The sequence below is a fragment of the Chenopodium quinoa genome, unplaced genomic scaffold, assembly GCF_001683475.1.
Source record: "Chenopodium quinoa cultivar QQ74 unplaced genomic scaffold, ASM168347v1, whole genome shotgun sequence".
Lineage (NCBI taxonomy): Eukaryota > Viridiplantae > Streptophyta > Magnoliopsida > Caryophyllales > Amaranthaceae > Chenopodium > Chenopodium quinoa.
In genome coordinates this window covers 7,402,954-7,430,066 of record NW_018743292.1, presented here as the reverse complement: position 1 = coordinate 7,430,066, position 27,113 = coordinate 7,402,954, and the positions used below count along the sequence as shown (strand labels likewise).

The window sequence follows — 27,113 nt, the reverse complement described above, 5'->3', positions numbered from 1 at the left end:
CCCGCACCGAGCATACACTTCGTCAGCCAAGTCCCTCATCCTGTTCAGCTCAGTGAGAATCAACCCCAAGCAGTAGTGCGACACACGACCATGGAGAATCTTAAATATGAAATGGCTATACATCGTACCATGTCGTCGTCTGAGTCCTCTAGAGAGTTCCTGATGCCGTTCTTCTGAGTTTCAATTGACTTGTTAAGTCTATCAAACAAAGTATCCGAAGCAGCGGTCGATGAATCAATCCAGTCCTTGGTAGCTCTATGACAAACTTTTCCCTGTGAGGGACCCATTGCTGCATCACATAGTCCACCAGTGCCGGACACCACTGGTACGAATCCTTGAAGTTAGCCAATTCTCGCTCGTACGCTTCCTCTGTGGTAGCCTGTAGGATCTTCCGCCACTTACATTCACCAATCTCTCTGCCATTTCCAAATTCTTGTTGAAAAGGTTGTAGGCTTTCACTTTCACGCAGTTGTTGATGTGCCATGTGCACAATAAGTGCTTCGATTCTGGAAACAGCTCTGCTATGGGGGCAAAGAGACCTCCCTCACAGTCACTGACGATGGCTGCTGGATGAACATTAGGCCCGATGTAGTTTCTCAGCTTCTCCAAGACCCAATAATAACTTGGAGCCGTCTCATCCTTGATGATTGCATGACCAATCAAAAAGTTCTGGTTCGTTGGAGTCATCCCCATGATCTCAACCAGTGGGAACTTGTACTTGTTTGTCTTGTACGTTGAGTCGATCAAAATCACAAATGGCCAAGACTTGATCATATCACCACAATCAGGATGCACAAGGAAAAGATGAGTCACCTCCGCCGTATCTTCATTAGAATCAAACCAGAACAGGTAACCACGTGATTGTGACTGGTGTAGCAGCTGCTGTATAGGGTTCCTTTCCTCTGACCGTTCAAACCTGAGTTGCTGTCTGACGTTGTAGATGTGTCTTCGGTTTGGATGGTCTTCTGGAAATTTCTCTAACACAGATGCTAATATTTTAGCAGGCTTGACTTGAGCATCACTCATTTCTTTCACAACTAGTTTCGCAGCAGGACTTAAGCCGCTCAGCTGTCGATGACCCTCTTCATATACTATCATCTCATGGTTGTGATACCCCCATTTAGAGTAACCAATCACTTCCCAACCGTCACGACTCCGTAGTTGTCGAACCTTTACTCTGAACTCACACCCACAACCTTTCCGCTTTGTATCAAACCGAGTGGCTGTATGAAAATCTCTTTCTTCTCTTTTGCGATAACGGTCACATCTCAAAATGCGATCCATTCTACCATCCCGTTGAAATTTATGAGTTACTACTACCAAGCAAAATCCAGCTGCAATTGCAACCTGTTTTGCCCAATCAATCGCTTGTTGAGCTTCTTCGAATGGAACATCATGTCCAAATATCCCATTGTAATCATTTCCGTCTCCACCATAATCCTGCATCAATTATATATTATAACAAATACATTTAACGGATAATACATTTAATTTCTATATTTACACAAAATTAACACAAAAAAAAACATAATTATGTATAATATTATTCATACACATACACATACAAATTTTAAACACAATCATTTATAAAAGTCACATAAACAATTAAATATTTTGGTATACATTAACACAAATCTACTCACTACATAAATAAAAACATTAAATTATTAAACATAATTTAAAAAAACACCGTTTTGAATTTTCAATTTGAAATAAATTAAAAAAAAAACCATTTCCAATTTTTTTTTAATACAATTTCGAATTGTCAAACTTAATTTAAAAAAAAAAACCTTTCTCAACAATCAAACTTAATTTTTAAAAAAACCCATTTCGAATTTTCAAACTTAATTTAAAAAAAATACCATTTCGAATTTTCAAACTTAATTTTAAAAAAACCTATTTCGAATTTTCAAAATTAATTTAAAAAAAACCCATTTCAAATTTTAAAAAAAAATCATTTTCGATTTAAAAAAAAAAAACAACAAAATCAAAAAAGAAAAAAAAAAATAAATTAAAAAGGGTGGCGTCTGCCAGGGCCGCCACAGCCACTGGACTTGCGCCTAGCAGGGCCGCCTCAGCCAATGGACTGGCGCCTGGCCAGGACGCCTGTCTGGTGGTCTGGGCGTCTGGGTTGGACGCCGGTGTGGTGGTTCTGGCGTCTGGCTTGGACGTCCATGCTACGGTAAAGGCGTCCATCCTAGGCGCCGGAGCCACTGCTACGGTAAACCGTGAATTTTAACGGTAACTTACCTCGTTTTCCGTCGACGACGACGTACCTCCGACGTCCCCCGCATCTCCGGCCTGCCCTCCGGTCTACCCCGGCGAACCAGTACGGCTCCACATTTTTTAAATCGAGATTTGTTCAATTTTAGAAAATGGGCATAATTGTCACACCAAGTCATATTTGTGGGCTTTATATGGTAATTTGCGGGCGATGTTTAACAAATCCTTTTTTTTTTTGGGTTTTTCTACGTAATAACCCTTCTTATTTCACTTTTCTACGTTGTGCCCCTCCATATATCACTTTTTACACTGTAACCCGCAGGTACATTTAGTTACTATAAAGTAACCTTACCGTTATCTCGCCGTTAACAAATTCCGTTAGTGGGTTCCACTATTCATTTTTTAATATTTTTTTATTGATTTGCGTGTTGGAAAATGTTCTATTATAGGTTTTGGGTGCTATATTGGTCCTTAAGGTACCAAATTGAGTTCAGATTTGGCAAAAAAATAACATAAATGCATCGTGTTGCGTATTAAAAATGTCTCGATTTGCGTGTTTACGTTTTTAATACGTAACACGAGACATTTACGTTATTTTATTGTCAAAGCTGAGCTCAATTTGGACCCTTAAGGACCAAAATAGTCCACAAAACCTTAAACAGAACATTTATCAACACGCAAATTGATAAAAAAATATAAATAAAGGGAAAGTGGGTCCTACTAACGGAATTTGTTAACGTCATGGTTACTGTATACTTACTACATGTACGTTACAGTGTGTGAAGGGGCACAACGTAAAAAAGCGAAATAAGGAGGGTTATTATGTAGAAAAGTCCTTTTTTATTTTTTTATTTGCATAATTACATTAAATGAGTAAGACTCAACAAAACGGAGGTGGTACTCCATAACTGTTACGGAGTACCTTTTAAACGGTAAAAACTTGTTAGGCTTACTTTGGTTGGCGCCAAAAAAATAACTTCCAAATTATTTCTCATCTAAACTCTGACAGTCATTTCATCAAACACGTCGTGAGCAGCTGAGCACTACAGCAAACACACAAAAATGAGCAGAGAAGTGGAGCGCCGGATCCTCAGTCTTCTCCATGACCGCAGAACCCGAACCCGCCTTCTCGAAATCCACGCCCATTTCCTCCGCCACCAGCTCCACCAATCAAATCAAGTTCTCTCTCATTTCGTTGCCGTTTGTCGGGCCAATGGCAAAATGCGGTACGCTGAGCTTGTATTTCAGCAAACCCAGTTCCCTGGTCTTCTCCTTTTTAATTCTATGATCAAGGGTTACTCTGTTTCTGGGCCATTTGAGAAGTCTTTATCTCTTTTTTCTCTTATGAAAAATGATGGGGTTTTGCCCAATGAATTTACATTTGCGCCTTTGATTAAGTCTTGTTGTAATATCCGTGATTCAAAGGTTGGGAAATTTGTTCATGGTGAGATTATGAAACTTGGGTTTGAGCGGCGTAATGCTGTGAGGATTGGGATTGTTGAGTTTTATGCGAATTGTGAGAAGATGGAGGATGCAAAGAAGGTGTTCGATGAAATGCCGCATAGGGATGTGATCATTTGGAATTTGATGATTCGTGGGTTCTGTAAGATGGGGGATATTGATATGGGGTTGTTGTTGTTTAGGCAGATGAGGGAACGGAGCATTGTGTCGTGGAATTCGATGATATCTTCGTTGGCGAAGAGTGGGAGGGATAGGGAGGCCTTGGGGGTGTTCAGGGATATGGAAATTGATGGTTGTTTTGAGCCAGATGAGGCTACTGTGGTTTCTGTTCTACCTGTATGTGGTCGTTTGGGTGCTTTTGATGTTGGGAATAGGTTGCACTCATATGCTAAATCAAGTGGACTCTTTCGAGATTTCATCACAGTGGGTAACTCGATAGTGAGTTTCTATTGCAAATGTGGAGACTTGGAAACAGCTCATCAGGTCTTCTGTGAAATGCCTCGGAAAAATGTGATATCCTGGAACACCCTAATCTCAGGTCTTGCTTTTAATGGGAAAGGCGAGCTTGGTGCTGATTTGTTTGAAGAAATGCTCAGTAAAGGTATTAAGCCTAATGATTCTAGTTATGTAGGGGCTTTAACCTGTTGTGTCCATGCAGGACTGTTACAGAAAGGCCGGCAGTTGTTCTCGTTGATGACGGTCAAGCACAAAATTCTGCCAAAGCTTGAGCATTATGGATGTATGGTAGACCTACTTGGGCGAAGTGGATGTTTGACTGAGGCATATGACTTGGTAAAAAACATGCCAATGAGGCCAAATGCTGTGTTGTGGGGTGCCCTGCTCAGTGCTTCACGAAATCGTGGTGATGTTCAACTTGCAGAACATGCTCTTAAAGAGCTTATCATTCTTGAGCCATGGAATTCTGGTAATTATGTATTGTTATCAAATATCTACGCAGAAGAAGGGAAATGGGATGAAGTTGATAAATTAAGAGTATTAATGAAGGATAATAGTGTCAGAAAGTCCATTGGGCTCAGCTTGGTTGGATAGTGAATAAAACTTAATAGCTCCTTTAGTTGTGCAGCCTCAGCAGCAGCAAGCATGTAAGGGACTATTTTGACTAGAGCCTGAGAAATGTCCTGGAGAGAACATGTCGTAAAGATATTTATTATGTTGGACCGGTTTGATTGATTAAATTTGTGCGGCTATTAGGCTTATCACCTTAGGGGACAGAAGACCAATTATTGATTGAGGATCTTGTACTGTTTTCTGTGACTTCTGCTGTTTAACTTCCAGGAGAGAATTGTAAGCTTTAATGTTAGGGACACTTCTACTGGGTATGGACACTTTGACTCTTCAATTTGGAGAATGTGACAAAGGAAGTTTCCTTATCCCCTTGTTCATATTTTAGCTTTGGACACTCATAACTACATCCTATATATTCAAGTTGAGAAATTTTCAGATCATACTCTTGGATGCACGCTTGAGTCTTGACACTCGTATCCTATTCCAAGCATCATAGGTTATAAGTAAATGAAGACCATTTTTGCCTTGGAGAGGCTGGAGAGCTGGGGGGGGGGGGGAAGATAGAGAACTGATGGCATCTCATGATGTCCAATATGATACATAACAAAGGCTTTATGGGAAAACTCACATTTGTGACAAGTAAGATGAGTTTATAAAATATGATTTCATAATAGAATCATCTGCGCATAGGAAGTCATGGCTTTGCCCTTTCAATCTTCTGGAGTTTCTGCAAACATGTTTTGTGGGGTTTGAAGCGACCATGGAGCAGAGTTGCTGCATAGTACCCTTTTTTTGGTGATTCTATTGTGTATTCATTAAAAAGGAATTACACCTTCTAGGAGCCACATTATCATGTGATCTGATTTTGATGAGAGTGACCTGCTTTTACTGCTTTTATCAGAGAGCTAGGGCATCTACTGCTTTTAGGTGCTTTATTAGTGTTGAGATTTGGGAGAGGTTCAAAGTTCTTTTGTATGGGATTAACTTGGTAAATATTTATCATGAATCATATTGATTATTGCTCAGCCACATGTTTTTGATTATTTTACAAGCCTTTGGGGGGTAATAAGTCTATTTACAGATGTATACAGATCTCTTTGTAGTGTTATAACGAGTACATTATAAGCTGGACATATGCAGTGTATACATTGGCGCTACTCTTCTTTGGGTTTATATACCTATTTACTCAATTCTCATTGAGAATAATCATAAACTGGCAATATGGCTTGATGTTGAGTGTATACATATAAATATTGTGCTTTACTGCTTCTCTCATTCAGTGTTCTGTTGGTTTAATATACCTGTTTACATAATTCTCCTTGTGTTGTTATTATCATAAGCAGGCATTATGGCTTGATGTCAAGTGTGTACATATATACATGCTTCTTTCATTTAATTAGTTCTGAATAAAAAGAAGCAAATCTACTTCGTTGCTTCAGTATAATATTTTCTCATAAATATTTGGCTTCCTGTCATATAGGACCTCACAGAGCTTCTCTGATCATGAGGATTAGTGTTGAAGAAAGGAAAATCAAGGTAAACAAGTTGTTTGGTAAAAGTGGTAGATTTGCGCCGCTCCAATAATCCTGCATATATTCCTGCATGTATTCTTCTACATTGAAGTTGCCTGCACAGTATTTTACAATACACCACAAGTTATTTAAAGTGCAATAAAAACAGAAAATTTTGGGCTTGTGCGTCTAGCTACTAAATTTTTTGTTCTCATTTTTTGCAGGTATTTTTTTATTAATGAAGGCTGATGGTGTTGTTGGCAAATTGTCAATTGGACAATATTCCTTATGCTGTGAGGATTAGTGAGCTTAGTACCTCTTTCATGTGTGTGGCCGCAAGCTGCTTGAAGTGTTGTTCGTACATCATTAATTGTGGCCTTGTTGTAGAATACAAATTTGGACAGCGAATGATCGACACAGTCAAGGACAAGGTGTGTTTCTGCCAAACACGGACCATAGCAGAACTGTTCTGTTGCAGCAGGAGGTATGTTGAGGTATCCACTTTGGGTTAGTCTGTATGCTTCCGAGCACCTACTATAAATCTGCACTGACATTTTATCAGTGAAATATACGAGTAATTTTGTAAAATAATCAAGATATTTTATATGTATGAAATAAGTTTTCCAGCAACACTATTTTTATTTTTGTTTTATTGTTTAAAAAACTTCTTTGCTGTACTGAAGAACTTACAACTTTACTATGCACATGGAGAAAATACTTTTCAGATATTCAGAAAACTAATATGAATTACGGTTGAGGCTGTGGTGTTCTCTTTCTAAAGTGTAGGCAACAAAGCGTAATCAACTAAAATTCTGATGGAAAAAGGTGTAATTGTTTCGAGTTTTCTGAAGATATTTTGCCTAAAATATTGAAATGCTTGACCTCCGTTACTCTACCAACATGAGGTTCATCTTATGTGCAAGTACAATTATGCAAGATATGTGGGAGCTTAATTACATTGTCGGCATTGAAACAAGACAGTGCTTTTATAAGAAGTTGTCCTGGATCCTGTGCATAGCCTGTACAGAAGGAATAATCACAAGTTATAAAGATGAAACTGAAAGCACATGAAACAAGAAATTATGCAGTTCAATTACTCCTAGAACAGAGGTGTTCTCAACTATGCTTACCTGATCTGAAACAAATTGCAGAAGTGACAATCAGAACAGCATAAACAACTGCATGTCTTGCCATTATAGAAGGTCCAAGAGCGAAGGAATTTCTTTGGAAAGTTCTGGCTAAGAGAGGGAGATTAACAATCAACTGTTTTAGTGGGAGCTGTAACGTATAAACATTCGCAATATATAGTGAAGACAAGACGTGAAGTGAAGCATCTGAGTTCTTTTTTGGCTTTTCGTTTGGTCAATATCCTATCGGTTTATAGTATTACTTGTATCTTTCATCTCTAATTTTCTTGCATTCTGTTGTTTTTTTGGTAGGAATATGAAATCAATATATGTGCTCAATTTTCTGAACTGATATTGGTTATTGTACTAGAATATATACTTATATTAATGCTTTATACCATTATTAGTGTTTTTTTTAATATGATATTGCAAGTAATCTTGCCTTTTAATATTCTGTTGTGGTTGAGAACATATAGACTAAAGAGAGAGATGGCAGTTAGAATAGTCCACCAACTTAAGTTTAAACCTACCATCTTTTATACTTCATATACTCATATAAACAACAGTGACAGTGCAAAGTCGCCGAGTACACATCTTCCATACTGCAGACTAGTATACATACATATAATGGAGTATGCAAAGCTCTCTTGACCACAGCACTATAGGAAACAAGCCAAAGAATGGTTATTACTGATGATACTTGTTACAGGATACATAATCAGAGAAGGGAAGAACCAGAGAGGCAGAGACTAAGCATAAACCAAAATTTCCTAACATCAGAGGCCGAATACAAATTCTTGTAAAAATTCTCAGCTAAAGCCTTATCTGAATCACTAACAGCATAATCAGACTATCAGAGTATCAGAGTACACTGGCAAATAAAGTTGTATATGTATTAGTTGCAGACCCTTCGCTTCTCATAGCGCCAACAAGTTCAAAGTCTTGCTGACATACTTGAAAAAAAAAAAAAAAAAAAAACTGTATTGTATTTACATTCATCTAGAGGACATCCAATTTCTGTAGCAATTCAGTGGCACCATTCAACAAACCATATTTACAAAGTCCTTTGATTTTTACTATGAAATGCATCTGGCTGCAAGCACTTACCTGTGAGAGATGAGAAGGAAATCAAAGCTTCACACAAGCCATCAATTACGAAGTATATCTAATGGAAGTCTTGAGTGTTGATCCTTGATCTTTAACTTCAGCAGCACCAGAGAGTGCAAGTTAAGCAGTAGTAAGATCATCCTTTTGTATAGGGAAAAAAAAAAATATATGTACGTATTCAAAGCAAACAACCCATAAATTATTCATTAACAGTCAACAACCAAACTTCATACATCATGAAAAAAACAATCTGAGTAAAAACTAAGTAGATCATTGTGTGCAACAAGTGTAATTACATAAAATGGTTAAATTGACTCCTTTGCAAAGTAAACACGGTTGGTGTCATCGATCTTCAATGTCATGTTCTTGTATTTGTGCCATGGCTTAGATATAGCTATACTTGAGCTCTAGTACCGCTAATATTCAAAGGCAGTTATCAGGTAGTAAGAAAACATATGCAACTCCACTGGCAGATAGAAAGCAAACGCAGCAATTAGATAAAAAATTTACAGGTTGATCCACATTTGCATCATATGTTCCAAATTACAAGTGTTAAGGTCTTCGCCTACAATCAATCAAAACACATTAAATATAAGACTTACTAATTTACAACATTCCCTCCTGATGTTACACATCTCTATCACAGCTGATCATATATACTTTATTCATTGCTACTTCCACCTTTGCTCCTAACTATTGCTCACTCAGTTCTCAAAAAACATTTTTAGCAAATCCTTGTCTGCATCACCGATATTTGGATCAGCGATTAAGCCCACAAATGATGATATCGTGTGATTATCAGCAACAAACTCTCTGATTCTCATCAACCTGACAAGCTCTAATGCTCTCCTAATGTCCTTTCCATCAATAAATCCTCTAATAGTTGTATTAAAGGTGCATTCATCTGGAAAGCATCCATTGTCCTCCATATTCTTCAGTAATTCATCGGCTTTTGCTAGCAACCCTTCTTTGCAAAACCCTTTTATCATTATGTTGTAAGCACGCACATCATGCAGCCCTTTAGCTGTGAGAAAGGAGAAGATGTCCACCGCTTCTCTAAGGCGATTAGCTTCACACAAACCATCCATTAGAATACAGTATGTAATAATACTAGGGACCACTCCAGTATTCTCTATTTGCTTCTTTGTTGCAATTGCCTCATCTATTTGTTCATTCTTACACATGCCATCAAGTAATGAGTTCCAAGTTATTACATCTGGCTTTAGTCCATGAGCTTCCATTTCCTTGAAAAATTGATGTGCAAGCTTGAGTTGATTGTCTTTGCACAAGGCATCTATAAGAGTGTTGTACGTGATAACATTAGGGGCTAATCCGTTACAATGCATCTCTTGGAGCAGACCAAGAGCTCTGTTAATTCTTTTAGACTTGCAATAGCCATTGATTAAGCTGCTGTAAGTAACTACATCAGGTTTGCAACCATTTTTAACTATCAAATCCATAAGCTTTTCTGCCTCATCCATCTCACCACGTAAACAATATCCATCTAACAGAGCACTGTAAGTGATGATATCAGGAACCAATCCTATCTTAGTCATGTATTCAAAAATGTCCTGTGCTTCACCAACCTTGCCATCTTTACAATACATATCAATCAACATGCTGTAGGTCTCAGTGGTAGGAGTTATGTTGTTCCTCAACATCTCAGTCAGCATTTCTTGAGCCTCTTTCTGTTGTCCCAAAGTTAACATACCTCGAATTAAGGTAGTATAGGTGACAACATTAGGGGAAATTCCCTTGACTTTCATCTCCTTGAAAAGGCGGAGAGCCTGAGGTAATAACTGGTCTTTACAGAGACTATCAATGATGGTGCTATAAATGACAACATTAGGCAAACAATGTCCATAAGATTCCATGTTTCTGAGGAGTTTGAGAGCACCGGCATTATCACCGGACCTACAGAGACCTTTGAACATAGAACCATAGGTGACTAATGTGGGTTGGAAGCCAAGCTTGACAATTTTATCCAACAATGGAACGGCTTTCTCAAATTGATTAGAGTGAATGAAGCCGTTGATGAGAGTAGTAAAGGTGACAATATTAGGTTGAAAACCAAGTTTAATAATGTTGGCGAGAACAGAGAACCCCAAATCAACAAAGTTCAAACGACAGTAGCAATTAGCAAGGATGTTAAGGGAGTAAATATCAGGACGGAGAGCAGACAAAAGGAGGTGCTTGTAGAGAGAAATGACAGTGGAGAAAGGGGGGTGGGGTTTAATCTTACACATGGCTGAAAAAAGCATATTGAAATCAATAATACCAGGAATTGGGCGCATCGATTTCATACGGTGAAAGAGGGAAAGGGGGATTTCAACATTAGTAAACCCTAATTTGGATTGTTGTCTAACAAATTTCAGAAATAATTTGGGGTCATCAAAATCAGAATCAAAGTCTTGAGTAGCGTAATTGGTGTAATTTCGGGAAGGAAACAGAAAAGAAAGGTGAATAGAGGGCGAATGGAGCAGGGGTAAAGTGAAATCGAAAAAGGGAAAAGGAATAGAGAAATGGAGAAGCTTACTTGAGGATCTGCCATGAAAATGAAGAGGACGAAGCTTGATTAAAGTGGCGCCATGAAAACAAGGACGAAGAAAAGCTTCTCCAACATGATCAGGTCTGATATAGACCTGATCATGTTCATGTATACTCTGTAATTCTGGAAACAATTATGAAGAAGAAAGGCTTCCTTAGTCTTTATGAAAGTTGTGTGGAGTGGAGTGTTGGAATTATTCCCAATCTCATGCCCATTCTAATCTCACGTACGTACGTTATCAAACACCTCAAAAGTATTTTGGCAAAGTATTTTTTTTTTCTTTTTTTTTTTTTTTTTTCTGAAGATTTTTTCCTACTTTTATGAGTGCATGAATAACAAATGTTATTGGATATTTGGGTTTATCGTTAAACAAAGGGGTACTATTGTCTTTTAAATACTACCATTCAACATTTTCTCTCCTCACTCCTCTTCTACCTCAAGTACTCAACCATGACATCCACTCACGTCGACCACTTCTTCACCACCACCACCACCACCTCTCCGACCGAATACATCAAAACAGCCACCACCATCATCACTTCTTCGCCGATATTCGAAAATTAAGCCCAATTAAGGGAGCTTCAATGGAGGACATGGTCACCCCTTCCCTTTGGGGTTGACCATGCCCTCAATTTCACCCTTCATTCTTAGGGTTTTCGTTTTTTTTTTTTTTTTTCAGATGTGGATGGATATCGGGGGAGGTGGGTGGAGATTAGGGAAGGTGGAGATGGGAAAGATTGAGTTTTGTTCTGCTGCGACGTTGTGGGCTTGAGAAAGGACAAAGAAGAGGAGGTCGACGTGGGAAAGAAGATCGGAGGTCGAAGGGAGAAAGAAGATCGAAAGTCGACGGGGAAGAAGAAGATCGACTTGAGTGATGATGGTGATGGTTGTGGTGGCTGTGATGATGGGAAGGAGGAAGGAGGAAGAAGCAATTATTTACAATTTTGCCGAGTAACAGATATTGTTACTCAAAATGAGTAACTAGGGCTAGCTCATCATAAATTTAAGGATATTTTAGATTTTAACACCTGACAAAAACCTGAAAATGGTTTTTAACACCCCAAAAAAAAACTTTTATTTTCACACCTGACAAAAAATATAAAAATAGTTTTTACCACCATTTAACTGATTCCGTTTAGGAATCCGTTAAGTGGGTTCATGAGCCACATGTCGCTTTATTATTGGCCAAAAAAAAAAAAAACAAAAAAAAAAAAAAAACCTAAAACTACCCAGCCACCCTAGCCCCACCGCCGCCCCACCACTGACACCTTCTTCTTCAGCTTGACCCACAGCCGGCGACGCAATAACCGGCGCACCATCTCCCCCTCCCTCACCGGTCGACCTAAACCCATCCCCACCCTTTTCCCGCAGCCCTAAACCACCCTAGCCCGACCACCGCCATCACCAGCCACAAATTTTTGGCCGTTGATTCAGCCACGAATTCGGCCATTGATGGCCGAAATCGGCCGGTTAAGGCCACTCAGCCCCAAAACTGGTCGATTTCAGCCATTAATGGCCAAATTCACCGGCGTTTTTGGGGAAGGAAGATTGCTCAGCCGCAAAACCACCACCCTTGAAATTCGTCGCCGTTTTTTGGGCGCGATTTTCGGTGGGGGTTCTCGAATTTTGGCTGCGGGAAGCGAGGGTACGTCGATTTCCGGTGATAAGGAAGGTTCGGTGGCGAAACCTAGTGACGGGGGGCTAGGAGAGGGTGGTTCGGGAGTTGGCCAGGGAGAAGGGCCACCGTTGGTGGCTGCCTTCTGGTTGTTTGAGTTTTTTTTTAAAAAACATCTATTTTTTTTTTGTTTTTTTTTTATTTTTTTTTATTTTTTGAAAACAAGTAAAATGGTGACACGTGTCACTGTGGACCCCACTTAACGGAATTTTCGGACGAAAACCGTTAAGTGGTGGTAAAAACTATTTTTATAGTTTTTGTCTGGTGTTAAAATAAAAGTTTTTTTTTGGAGGGTGTTAAAAACCATTTTCGGGTTGTTGTCAGGTGTTAAAATCTAAAATATCCAAATTAAAATGTATTACAAGATTATCAACATAAAGGACTTGTCCAATTGAAATCTTTTCACTCTCTACTTTTATATTATCATTCAGCCCTCTCATTAGATCACATTATATCATATTAACAATATTATAATACTCTTTCAGTTCACATATAACAATGAGCTATTTATGAAGCCACACCCATTATTTAACTATTACTTTTTTTTTTTGGAATTTAACTATACCTTATCTATCTTACTTTACTTTAATTTTCTCATAAAAAAAATTGAAAAGATAAGGTGGCATATCAAAAAGCACAATGAACCGTATCATATTAGGACATGGTCTGAGACTTATCATTGTGTGTCCAACGAGTGTCCGGCAGTTGGATGAAGTATCCATGTATCCTAGGCTACAACCTCTCTAATAGATAGCAACATGCTTTTTGTAATTTTGCATGTAGGCCCCACTTATTATTTTAATTAACATCCTACTTCCTCGTTTTTTGTAATTGACACGTTTCTTTAGACACGTTTTCCAATGTAAAAATTCATAATTTAATATATTTAACTACCTATATTAAAAAATCATGAAAAGTTAATATTTTGAAAATATATATCGTGATGAATCTAACAAGATCTCACATGCCTAAATATTTCATTACGTATAAAGCACAAAACATGGTTAAAGGAAAGTGTGTGAATAGTGCTAAAGTCAAAATGTGTCAATTAAAAAATCGAAGGTAATATTAAAATGTTTTTGTAACTAAAGATGATGGAAAATACTCCCTCCATATACTTTTAAGTGTTACTTTTTTTTTTTTTTTTTTTTTTTTTTTTTTTTGGCAAAAAGATACGGAGTACATTAATATTAGGAAAATTTAACAAGAATAATCCAACCTTTGCCTCATTCTCCCAAAATAAACCAACCTTTGGATCAAGGTTATCAGGATCGGGATCCTACTTTGGATCGGTGAGAGGAGTAGGATCGAATCGGCAAAATCGGATCGTAGAATCGTAAGATTCTACAAAATTGATAAAAATAGTTATAAAAGGGTTGTTACATAATTAGATAACATTTTTTAAGCCATAAAAATGGTAAAATTTATAGTTTTAGTAGTTGGATAGTAATTTTCTTAGCTTAAAGAAAAGTTTGATTACATTAGGCTCATTTTAATAAGTAAAAAGTAAGATCGTACGATCTTGACCGATCCTACTCGATTCTGACCGATCCTGCACGATTCTGTCCGATCCTGATCGATCCTGTACAAACTAATAATAGCTTAAATGAAAAATAGGATCGTCCGATCCCACCCGATCCTGACCGATCATGTGCGATCCTGACCGATCCTACAATGATCCTGCTTACTCTGCGATTCTGCATCTGATCCGAATTGTTTGGCTAAAATGGGATCGTAGGATCGCACGATCCTACGATCCGGATCGCACGATCCTACGATCCGGATCGCACGATCCTACGATCCGGATCGCGATTTTGACAACGATGCTTTGGATTATTCCAAAATAATCCAACCTTTATACCCCTTTGTCCCATATCACACCTTGCAGGTCACCTACCGATACAACCGGTTACATGTGCTACGTGGCACTTCATGATTGGTTTTTAGTTTTTTTTTTTTAATTTACTTTTATATTTGTAAAATTTTCCTCTTCAACTCCATTTCACGATTTTAGCCACTATCACCATCACCTGAACTTGAGCCACCACCACCATTGCCACTCCCACCCAAACCTAGACCCAAAAGCTTTCCCCCACTCCTACCTAGACTAGAAACCACCCAACCCACCTAGCCGAAATCACCAGCCCCACCCTACCCATATCCCGAAACCATCCAACCCCACATACCCAGACTCCGAAACCCCAACCTCACCTCCCTAAACCTTCCCGCCACCCCTTCCCCTCCCTCATCAAACTCCACTTATTTACCTCCCTATCAAAACTTATTTCCTATTCTTCTTTCTCTCCCAATTGAATTCAAGGCAAAGTTGGGGCATATGTCTTCAATTATGGGGCTGGGAATAGATAGGGTTTGTTTTTTTGTTGATTGTCGTGGGTGGCTAGGTGGGTAGTTGGTGTTGCGGGTGATAGTTGCGGTTGTTTGCGTGTCATATGTTGTGGGTGGGCTTATGTTTGCGGTTGTGTTGTGGTTTGGTCGTGGATGTTGTGGTGATGTTGGTGTGTTGAGGTGGTTGTAGATGGTGGTGTTGGTGGTGGTTGTGGATGCCTGGATGGTTTGTTGAGTGGTGTTGCCGTGTTGGTGGGTGACAATAGAGTCAAATGGTGGTGGTAATGGAGGAAGATGATGGCAAATGGTGGGAGGAAGGAGAGGGAAAGGAATGACCGGTTATTAGTCATTTGGGTTCATTTTGGGAAGAAGGGGTATAAAGGTTGAATTATTGGGATTTTTTTCCAAACTAAGCTATATTTAGAAAATATTTTGCAAAATGGTTGCGTGGCAAAACTATTTACCAAACTAAGATTCAGGGATAAAATGTCGTCTCGGACAACGTTTAATAACCTGATTTTTGGTTTTTTATAAAAAAATAATTAAGGTATAAAACGGTGTTTCGGACAGCGTTTTTACCTGTTGACCTTTTTTTTTTTTAATTTTTTTTATTTCGTAAATTCTGATTTTTTTAAAAAAAAAAATAATTTAAAAACACATAAAACACTGGCTGAGGAAACGTTTATTTCTTTAACATAAAACGCCGCCTTGGACAGCGTTTTATGTGCAATTTTTTTTTGCACATAAATCGCTGTCTCGGACAGCGTTTTTTTTGCTTGCTGCAACACACAACAACCAGCAGACTCCTCACATCAACTTCAGCCCCCAACCCTCCACCACTCATTCAGCCACCACCCGCCACCACCACCAACCCCAACCTCAACCACCATCCCCACCGCCATTCACGATCCCTGACAACCTCCCCACCATCGACCACCACCACTAACCACCACCACCACCACCACCACCAACCACCGCTTTTGCCCACCTTAGCCACTTAAAACCACTAAAACCATCCTCAACAGCACTATAACCACCATGAACCACCACATTAACCACGACCGGCCATCGCTTCTACCCCATTTCTCATTATGAGCCCAAATGTCTTGTGTTTGATATACATCGGCCTATAAGGATCTATTTTGACTGACAGAAGTCTGATTTGGACAAATAAGGAAATTAAATTTCAACCACACACAGATTCATTTAAAAAACATTTATTATATTAATAATGTAAGTGTTATATACAACATTCTAGAAAATCCGGCTACAACAAATAAATCAGCTAATACTATCCCGATTCATTTATTCGGGGTAACGGTTTTGTACCCTGTCTGTCATCCCTCCGTCTGAAACGACGCCGCCTATAATGAGTAATGGTGGTGAATGGGTCTCGGGGCGGTGGGGGAGTCTGCTGGCTAGACGATGGGCCCTCCTGGGTAGGGGTGGGCGCAAAACTGTGGATGATGTAATCCTCTGCGCCTCTGGGTGACGTAGGATCACCTCCACCGCTACTCTAGCCGAGCTCAAACTGTGAATGGACGGAGTGGCCATCATGGCCGCCCCGCTGGTGGACGAGATAGCCGTGACCATATCTCTGTAAGGTAGCCACGCCCATATCTCGCACCCGCTCGACCTGGGGTCTAGTGGGTCCGTCTGTAAGGGCGATTGACAGTGCATCAACCATCGCCACCATATCCGCCGCCTGTAGTAATCATCGATCAATCAGTTGTATGATATAAAAATTAAAAAATTGATGAAAATAAGTAGAATAAAAGAAACTCACATATCCGTTAATGACGTCATATGCTGGATGGTAATGTGTGGATGGTGATGTGTAGCTGGGGTTGATGAAACGCCGTGTAATCCGCCTGTACCAGACCATGTACGGATCGTGAGGATCCATAACTCCCTGCATCGGATCACCTTCAACGACGAACTCCAACCGTCGCTGCCATAGGTTAATGTAAACCCTATGCTCCATTGACCAGTCTGTCTCCCCTCTTCCTCGACGGTCAATGCCGTGCAGGCGGATACTGGTGTCACACTGCTGGGGGATGGGCTGGCGTAGTCCAAACTGTCGCATGACTCGGTCGGGGAGGTGACTCTCCACAACCTCGAAACAGATGACGGGGGTCCTGGCATACCACTCTGCCTGATGATCTAGTAGATGTGCAAGCATGGCATTAACCAAGTCAGCTACATACGGATCCTCGGTGAGTCGGTCTAGGGCGTCTCGGTAGTACGGAAGACCCCTCGCCGCATGCGCAAGTGTCAGTCTGGGGACCACCCACCTAATACCGAATTTTTTTTCAGTTTGTCAACTAGCACAATAAAACCATATGAAGTCTAAAGTAATGACAACTGTAACAAACACGCAACCGTACGCCTCATTAGGTGTAGGGAGCGGTGGAGCATCGTACGCCTGGTACTGGTTGTCCCGGTCCTGCTCCCCCCACGATGCTTAGCAGGTCTACCTGGTCTGCCTACATGGATATGCTCCCAAGCCCATAACTGCAACACAAAAATACAAAACTAGGTTTAGTATAAACTAGGTAAGTGGCTTTCGAAATAGGTTGTTGGTAATTATATGAGTTACCTAAAGCACAATCAAGGGACCTCCGATCTCGCTAGAACCGCGGTGGGATGCTCTACACAGCTGGCGATACAACGTCGCCAAACAGGCACTTCCCTAGCTGTAGCCACGAATTTGATCCTAGTCGTGGTCTAACAGCTGTAGGTAAATGAGTTACAGATGGCTCCCGCTCTTGTTGCCGAACAAGGAGCCCGAGATGAGAAAGAACAAGTACGCTCGAGCGTATCTCTAAACCGTGGCGTCATCAGCGCCTGGCGGCAGCTCACGGAAAGTCTCGCGTATCCAGCCGGCCCTCAACCCGGACCCCCTGATCTCGTCGGGACTTGGTTGAACCCCGAGAACCCGAGCTACCAAACCAATGGGATCGACTAATGCATGTCCTGTCACTGTAGTCCCATGTATAGGAAGGTGCGTGAGTATCACGACGTCCCGCAACGTAACGGTCGCCTCCCCAACAAGTAGGTGGAAGGAGTGAATCTCCTGTCTCCACCCTCTCCGTGAGCGCAGTGACAAGCGCTCGATCGATCTCCCTGAACGCCATCTGATGAAAACCACCCAAGCCAACCAACTCGACATACGCAATAACGCGTGGATCGACAACCCATTCCCCCATAAACCTGGTAGTATAGTGCCTGCAAACCAGCTGCTTTGCTAGATCAACCTGATAAAAAATCGTACGAACGTAATTAATATCAAAAAGTATATGAATTTAACATGCATAAGTGCATGAACGGACGGATGAAATATTACCGCCTGGTCCCATATGGCAATGCTCCGATGTGTGTCCTGTAGTGTTAGGACAAAAGGGTCAACGGGTCCGGGCCTCCTATCTTCTCCGGTCCATGATATCTGTTCATTGAAAGCGTTATACACCAAATACCAACACAATTACTGGATTAGAAATTAAACATAAGCTGGACGAGTTAAAGGCAAAGACAAAAAATTTCAAACGACATCCAAAGTAGAAAATAGAAATGATCCAAATGTAAAAAACTTTAGAAAATCTGATACAAAATAATTCTACTTTCTACTACTACAACAAATAACAAATACAAACTTAGGTCCTATGTCGGTCTAGATGGACACGTTGTCTGGTTGTGACCCTGCTGGTGACGGCGGTTGCATTTGCTCGAGGGCCGGTTAGTCTCATCCATTTCATTGCGTATGTGCTTTGACCTTGGCCGCCCTTTTCCACGTACCATACTGCCGTTAGGAATGAGTTTGGGCCGCCGACATACTGCGTTCAGGTTGTCTCGCAGGGGATAGGCCAGAATTGTGGTGCCTAAGTGTTCGTGTAGGCCTCCGATTGCAGCACAGGGTCCACCCACGGCCACTCTGATAGTGAATACGTCGCACAGACTGCTAGAACATCAGAACATGGGAGGTGGAATATCTTTGGTTTGTTGCATGTGCACGTTCTCAATTGAAAGTTGACAGTATGTTTATGGCCTCCTTTACTACCAAGTCGCTCTCCCCTTTATGTTGTAACTTGGTAAATATGCAATTGGCGGTTATACGCATCCACTCTGTGATATCTGGCTTTTGCAGTGTTCTTCTCCAGAATGACAGTGACCTTGGGGGGTATGCAAGTCCCTGTTCAGACCTAGCCTTAGAAGACTCCCTTCTCAAAGTGAAATACCTGTTAACTCTGTGGAAAGTTAACTCAACAAGGGACATGATTGGTAGAAACCGAGCTCCCTTCGACACATTGTTAAATGTTTCAGAGAAGTTTTTAGTACATATCCCATATCTGCGACCAGCGTCGTAAAAGAGAGACCACATAGTGAACGGGACTTGAACATTATACTCCATGGCCTTAGTACATGCCTCACCGATGAAACACAGATCAGCTTGAAGTTTTCTTTCCTACCTTTGGTACGCCGCAGCCTTGAACATATCTCTCATTTCGTTGCTTTGCACGTGAGTCTTCAAGTTAGAAGCTATGTGGCGAACACAAAACCTGTGATAGGTTCACGGCTCGGTGAATCCAACGTTAGGATCATTCATTGCTGCAATAATCCCAAGATGTCGATCAGATATAACACAGAGACCATCTCGTTGCGTGACATGAACCCGAATGCAGCCCAGGAACCAAGACCAGCTGGAAGTGTTTTCCCCTTCAACCACCGCAAATGCTAGCGGAAATACTTGGAAGCTTGCATCCACACTTGTAGCAACCAACAGTGTTCCTTTGTAATTCCCGTACAAGTGCGTCCCATCGATACAGATAACAGGCATACAATGTTTAAAATTGTCGATATAAGGACCAAAGGCCCAAAACACTCGTTCAAACACTTCCATGTTGCTGTAGTATACACCGTCCACCAGAGCTTTGTGTTTCCATACGACACATGTTCTCGGGTTTGACTGTTGGAGTGCTTGCATGAAGTGCGGGAGTCTGCCGTAAGAACTATCCCAATCCCCAAATATTTCAGCTATTGCTTTCTCCTTCGCATACCATGCTCTTCGATACGGAACATCGAAATGAAATTGCTTGGAGACGAGTTCCTGTATGAATTCAACTTTCAAGGACGGATCTTTCCGCACAAAGGACTTCACATACTCTGATATTATTGACGAATCCAAGTGCGGGTGATCAGTAGATAGTACTTCAGTGACACAGTTCTCCCGGTGTGGGACTTTGTACGTGACTAGGGTAAAGCCACGCGAGCGCTCACTTGATTTGGTACCCGGTAGCATCCAACCACATTTCTTCTTACACTGCAAATGAAGGACACTCTCATTCGATGTCACTGTGGTGTAGAATTGATTCCTCTGTATAGAATACATCTTCACCATTTCTTTCGAAATACATCCCCTTCTCAAATTCTCCCCCGGGAACAAACGATGTATGGCTACCCGATTCGGCCCAATACTGATCAACTTCATAGTTCTCGTTTACCTGACTGAACCAAGGTACGGGAGTTCTAACCAGGGGCTCGCCAACTTCCATGTGTGCAGGTTCAACATCCATTAACTGAAGTCCATCTTCCGATCCTCCTCTCCGCTCTCGGCCTCATCATTTGTATACACATCATACACAGACAATTCGTTATCCACAATAGTTTCAAGATGAATTGGCACAAGTTGAGACGACGATGCTTGAACATCATCTTGCATAGGCGAATAACTATGTAATTGCAACGGTGAAGGTGTGACGGTGTTTGATGTCAAAGGCCCAGGTTGCCCGGTCATTGCCACATATGCCCCCCCATGAACAGGTGAAGCTATATGAGAACTAAACGGCATGTGAAATTGATCGTCGTGCAGTATTCGACTGAAAGATCCCATCCCATATTTAGTTGATGGAATGTCGTGTGAGGGCACTTGGAAGGGCTCTATGTTGTAACCGGAAATATATGTAGATTGTTGCTCTGGCCGAGTACTTTGTTGGATACATATAGGCACCATTTCTACATATATCTCAGTGGGAACACCCTTCATTGCAACAACTCTCCTTAAAGCTTTCAAATGCTTATTCGTAGAAACAGGTAACACTTGAACCCCATTGCCAGTCTTAAACCTCATTTTAATGTTTAGTTCAACATTCCTTGGGTTTGAACCAATACTACTATGAACCTCGTTCATCAAATCATTGAAAGTCATGTTCGGTTCAAGTGTTATTAGTTCAATATTTCCTCCACTATACTCGACACGGGGTCCATCAAACAGAATTTCACCTCCCGACCGGCATAACAAAACTACATTTTGTGGAGCCATATTCTACATAACCAAAACACATTTTAGGATAATTGAAATCTAGAGCGAGGTAAAAAAGGTTGCCCACAAACTAAGCATTAACTCCATTTATAAACTTTTAGTTTAGATTGAAATGCAAAACGATTACTAACAAACTAATATTATAAACATTACACTAATATGAATTGATAGATAAATTATCAATAATGAAATAAGAGTCTTCTCACCAATAATCTATACTAATCAACAATTATATTTCACATATTACCATCAATAATTTCAACAATTTCACATATATGTACCACATTACCATCAACAATTTCAACAATTTCATGAACAATTTCACCAACAATGTACCACATCACCATCAATAATTATCAACAATTTACCACAATTTCATTAATAACTAGCAACAATTTGATACAATTTACATTAATTAACCATAATTTAGAGCAATTACACTAATTTGAATTTAGGGTTTACCACAAAATTGAGTGAGTGAGAGAAAGAGGGGCAGCAGCAACAGTGAATGGCGGCAGCAGCGGTGGCGGTGGTTGAGTGTGAAAGTGTCCGTTAGTGAGAGGGAGTGATACCGTGAGAGTGAAATTTGAGGATGAGTGAAGTGAAAATCCTACGATAAAACACGAAAATACTTACCCAAGAAACGCTGTCTCAGGCAGCGTTTCATTTAAAAAAAATACACTATAAACACGCTGTCTCAGGCAGCATTTTATGTGCTATTGAATTTTTTTTTCTTTTAATTTTAAAAAATCAGAAATTACAAAATTAAAAAAAAAAGTCAACAACTAAAAACGTTGTCCGAGACAGCGTTTCATACTTAAATTCTTTTTTTTTTAAAAAAAAAAAATTAGGGCATAAAACGCTGTCCGAGACAACGTTTTATCTCAAAAGCTTAGTTTGGTAAATAGTTTTGCACGCAACCTCTTTGCAAATTATTTTTCCAAATAAGCTTAGTTTGGAGAAAAGTCCGAATTATTGTGGAATAATCCAAAGGTTGGTTTATTTTGGGAGAATGGGGCAAATGTTGGATTATTCTTGTTAAATTTTCCTTAATATTATGTCTCTTTCATTTCATGATCTCCATTCCCCACCCAAAACCACTACTCCGTATTACTTTTTTTTATTATTTATTATTACTCCGTATTATTTATTTTCTCTCACATTCATTACTTTTCAATAAACTATTAACCTCACATTCTTTCTTTTACAATTTTTTAATAATACAACTGCAATACTTACCTTTATTTTATTTACGTAAATTAAATTTCCTAAAACTATGTGCCGGTCAAAGCGAAACACTTTAAAAAAAACATGAAAGGAGTAATACTCTGTACTATTGATAATATTTGTGTTGAAGAAATTACGGAGTACAGTAGTAAATAAAAAATAAAAAAAATAAAATTTATTCGTTAGTTTTAAATTTCTAACTTGTATGGGTTATAATTATAAAGCAAGTAAATCTAATATTGATACTAAACCTTGGACGTATTTGGTTATGAAATACGGAGTAGCCGAGTAGGATACACTTTTATCTATCTTAAATTCTTAAATGAGGCTGTTAAGATTACTTCATTATGTTCTATGTTTTCGGTTCAAGTCATTACGTAACTTTGGTTGGATTTGTCCATGTCTTGTTGGAAAACTAAACTATACTGTATTTCAGCTTCTAAACAAGATAGTTACGAAGTTGGTAGTATTTTCGGTGTTTACAGAATGTTATAACTTGAGCTTCAGCAGACTTATTTAACATGTTGTTGGGTTGGTTTGGTTTGGCTCACTCTCAGCCTCACACCCGAACCGACCATCACTAGTGTTTCAATACTTCTTCGTAGAAGCCGGTTTGTTGTACATAGTACAATCTAGTAAATAGAATTGTTTATCGAATCAAGTAATAAACCTTGTTTTCTATATTGAACACTTCAGATGACTCTGTACATCGTCCGGGGCAGCAGGACCAGGATAACCAGTATGAGCCGTACATCGCTCCGCCTCGCCCTGCAGCTGATGAGGCTTACGGTTGCAGGTTGGTGACAATTGTCATTTTTTTTCCCATATACGGTTTCATTTTGCAAACATACATAACAAATTTGTTGCCACAGGTGGATGGTCCCCAGACTCACACAGGCACATGCGGCGACGGGTCTCCCATACTACCGAGACGCCCTTGATCGACTCACTGAAGATCAGGTAGACACTTTGAGGACATTTGTAATCATTTATGTATTGTGTATACTAATTGTGGACTAACTTATTTAGGATGTGTTATTGCAGATCACATGGGATCCGTATGTACCGGAGTTGGTGGATGTTATGCCTGCACATCTACTGGAGCATCAGGGAGAGTGGCGTGCCGGGGTCCCCTTGATCTGTTTCGAGGTTGTGGAGAGTCACCTACCTGACCGCGTCATGCGACAGTTTGGACTACACCAGCCTATTCCCCAGCATTGTGACACTGTCGTGCGCCTTCACGACATTGACCGTCGGGGAAACACTACAAGAAAACAGCTGGATTCCGACGGAAAAATTCCGTCGGAAACATAGGAAATTCCGTCGGAATTAGGCTTTCCGACGGAATTCCGTCGGAGTTGGTCTGTCATAACAACCCTTGTCGGAAATTCGACCTTTTTCGGCGGAAATTTTGTCGGAAGGCGTTATTCCGACGAATCTAATTCTGTCGGCGCTGTTTTTGACTTTATTTGAAATTCCGTCGCAAATTTCCGACGGAAATTTCCGTCAGAGGTGGGTAGGTTTCCGACGGAATTTTCCGTCGAAAGAGGTATATTCCGACAGAAAATTTCGTCGGAAATGTGAATAAAAAAAACAAAAAAAAAAACAGAGCAGCCCCACCCCACCCCCTGCCCCCTGCCCCCCTAACCACCCTCACGCACCACCCCCTGCCCCCTACCCCCTGGCCCCAGCCCCTGCCCCCTGCCCCCTAACCACCCTCATGCACCTCCCCTACCTGGCCTACCACCCTCACGCACCTCCCCTACCTGGCCTACCACCCTCACGCACCACCCCTACCAGCCCCAACCACGAAACACCACCGAAACCACCCACACCCAAACCCACTAGCCCACCACCGTACACCACCACCTATCCCACCTTCACACACCACCACCAACCGACACCCAAACCCACTACCGTACACAACCCACCTAACCACCGAAACCCACCTCACCACCACCAAAACCCACCTCACCACCACCGAAACCCACTTCACCACCCAAAACAACCACCGAAAACACAAAAAAAACATAAAAATAATCCATAATTTACCAACAACATATATTTCCAAAAAATCAGAAAAATCAACAACTTAATTAAAATCAAAATTAAGAAGAAAAAAAAGAGAAACATACCTTAATTTGACAAAAAAAAAACGCCGAAATTGGGTTTATAAGGTAAAAGTCGACCATGAAAACTCTAGATCTAGAGTTTTCATGGTCGAATTTGACATGAAAACCTTGATTTTCATTGAAACTCTTCAAATCTTCTTGAGTTGCCAATCAAAGAAATCGAAACGAAAAAAAAGGGAAGAGGAAAGAGAAATAGGGAAGAGGAGAGGAAGGAGATGAAGGAGAAAGAGGGGAAAAGGAAAGAGGAGTGGTGCCGAGGCAAAGGGAACGCCGGAAAGGAAGGAGAAAGAGGGGAAGAGGAAAGTGGAGAGGAGAGGAGAGAGAAAGAGAAGGGAGGCGGGGAGGGCGAAAGAAAATAAGGGTTTTTTAGGTATCTAAAGGGTTTGTTTTTTTTTTTTTATATTATTTAATTATTTTCCGACGGAATATTCTGTCGGAAAATTTCGACGGATTTAAATTCTGTCGGAAAATTAATGTTTCGACGGAATATTCCGACGGATTTTATTTCCGTCAGAATATACATTTTCCGACGAATAATTCCGTCGGAATGCCCATATATTCCGACGGATTTGTATTCCGTAGGAATTCCGTCGAAAATTTCCGACGGAATATAAATCCGCGGAATTTATAGCATTTCCGACGAATTTTGTGTCCGTCGGAAGATTTCCGTCAGAATCTGGCCTTTTTCTTGTAGTGAAAGACGGAGACAAACTGGGCACTGGAGCATTGACAATATCTTCAGCTATGGGAGCAACGGTTGGGTCATGTCGTTCAGGGTTATCCGATGCAGGGCGTTATGGATCATGACGATCCGTACATGATGTGGTACAGGCTTATCACACGTCGTTTCATCAACCCCAGCTACACACCACCGTCCACATATTACCACCCAGCACATGACGTCATTAGCGGATATGTGAGTTTCTTTTACTCTACTGATCATCCTCATTTTTGAATTTTTTTTAATATCATGTAACTGACTGATCGATGATTACTGCAGGCGGCAGATATGGTGGCGATGTATGATGCATTGTCCCTTGCCCTTACAGACGGACCCACCAGAGTCCAGGTCGAGCGGATGCGAGATATGTCCGTGACTTCCTTACACTGACATGGTCACAGTTATCTCATCCAACAGCGGGATGGTGATGATGGTCACTCCGTCCATTCGCGGTTCGACCCCGGCCAGAGTAGCGGTGGAGGTGGTCCTACGTCGCACACAGAGGCAGAGGAGTACATCTTCCACAGTTCTGCACCCATCAGAACCCAGGAGGACGCATCGTCCAGCCAGCTCACTCCCCCACCACCCCGGAACCCATTCACCACCATTCACCATTACAGTCGGCGTCGTCCAAGACGAAGGGACGACAGTGAGGCTAGGGAAGGGTTAGACCAAATTGATGAGTAGTGATAGTATTGTATCATTTTTTTTGCTCTACACAAACATTTCCTGGAATGTTGTATATAACGATTGCATTATTAATATAAGACATGTTGGTTGAATGAATCTGTTTGTGGTTTGAAGTTTTGTTTGCTTATTTATCCAAATCGAATTTATGTCCATCAAAATAGATCCTTTTGGGCTAATGTATATTAAACAACAGACATTTGGAATCCATAGTCGAAAATGGGGTAGAAAGGATGGCCCGTGGTGGTTAATGTGGTTATTCATGGTGGTTTTAGTGTTGTTGGTTGTGGTAGGTGGTTATCGACGGTTGTTGAATGGTTGGGGCTGGTAGTGGAGGTGGTTGAAGTGTTGTTGGAGGTAGTTGGACTGTTTTGAAGTCCAAAAAGGGTAGTCAAAAGTGGTGGAAGATGGTGGTCGACAGTGGGGATTGGTGGTGTGGGTGGTGGTGGACTGTGGTGGCTAAATCGTGGCAGGGGGTGGTGGGTGGGGGAAGAAGAAAGTGGCAAAAGGCTGAATCTGCTGGTGTATTGCAGACCAGCAGAGAAACGCTGTCCCACACAGCGTTTTAGGTACAACAAACTTTGTACATAAAACACTGTCTTTTATATTTTTAAAATATTTACAATTTCTGAAATAACAAAGAAACTTAAAAAAAAAAAAAAGCCAACACTTAAAAACGCTGTCTAGGACAACGTTTTTAAGTTGAATTTTTTTTTTAAAAAAACCAGGCATAAAACGCTGACCGAGACAGCGTTTTAGCCTCAAAGCTTAGTTTGGTAAATACTTTTGCCACGCAACCATTTTGGTGAATATTTCCCAAAATTGGCTTAGTTTGGGAAAAGTCCAACTCAGCTGCCATATTGAAAACCATTCTCATTGTGGGGATAGCCTTGCGTTTCTATCTTTCCTCTCAAAATCAGTTGTGCTCATGACCTTGCACCACTTACAAATCTATATACCAAAGCAAAACATAAATTCTATGCTGTAAAGCAAAACAGAAATGAGA

The 27,113-nt window shown here is 40.6% G+C and overlaps 4 protein-coding genes across 4 annotated transcripts; 1 reads left to right on the top strand and 3 right to left on the bottom strand.

Moving 5' to 3' along the window:
• Positions 1-2,972: 2,972 nt before the first annotated feature.
• LOC110736771 (pentatricopeptide repeat-containing protein At1g09190-like) lies at positions 2,973-5,853 on the top strand. Its single transcript, XM_021917073.1, has one exon. It carries the CDS (start codon positions 3,286-3,288, stop codon positions 4,732-4,734), a length of 1,449 nt encoding a protein of 482 aa, XP_021772765.1. The 5' UTR covers positions 2,973-3,285; the 3' UTR covers positions 4,735-5,853.
• Positions 5,854-5,949: 96 nt separating this feature from the next.
• LOC110736772 lies at positions 5,950-7,785 on the bottom strand. Its single transcript, XM_021917074.1, has 4 exons — positions 7,352-7,785; positions 7,179-7,240; positions 6,538-6,763; positions 5,950-6,337 (listed from the first exon to the last, which is right to left on the bottom strand). Exons 1-4 carry the CDS (start codon positions 7,413-7,415, stop codon positions 6,195-6,197), a joined length of 495 nt encoding a protein of 164 aa, XP_021772766.1. The 5' UTR covers positions 7,416-7,785; the 3' UTR covers positions 5,950-6,194.
• Positions 7,786-8,929: 1,144 nt separating this feature from the next.
• On the bottom strand, positions 8,930-11,136 carry LOC110735888 (putative pentatricopeptide repeat-containing protein At1g12700, mitochondrial; the record flags this gene model as incomplete). The annotated part of the gene is made up of 1 exon (XM_021916066.1): positions 8,930-11,136. A coding segment is annotated over one exon (1,977 nt), but the record flags the coding sequence as incomplete, so codon positions are not given.
• Positions 11,137-19,591: 8,455 nt separating this feature from the next.
• On the bottom strand, positions 19,592-20,509 carry LOC110735887. Its single transcript, XM_021916065.1, has one exon. It carries the CDS (start codon positions 20,507-20,509, stop codon positions 19,592-19,594), a length of 918 nt encoding a protein of 305 aa, XP_021771757.1.
• Between the last annotated feature and the right edge of the window lie 6,604 nt (positions 20,510-27,113).

Bases quoted from the DNA above. Each gene is read 5' to 3' on its own strand.
- LOC110736772 (XM_021917074.1), bottom strand. From the start codon at position 7,415: ATGGCAAGACATGCAGTTGTTTATGCTGTTCTGATTGTCACTTCTGCA. The intron at 7,241-7,351 runs GTAAGCATAGTT...CCTTCTGTACAG, and splicing joins TGCAATTTGTTTCAGATCAG to GCTATGCACAGGATCCAGGA. The intron at 6,338-6,537 runs GTACTAAGCTCA...AATACTGTGCAG, and splicing joins CGGCCACACACATGAAAGAG to GCAACTTCAATGTAGAAGAA.
- LOC110736771 (XM_021917073.1), top strand. From the start codon at position 3,286: ATGAGCAGAGAAGTGGAGCGCCGGATCCTCAGTCTTCTCCATGACCGC.
- LOC110735887 (XM_021916065.1), bottom strand. From the start codon at position 20,509: ATGAAGTTGATCAGTATTGGGCCGAATCGGGTAGCCATACATCGTTTG.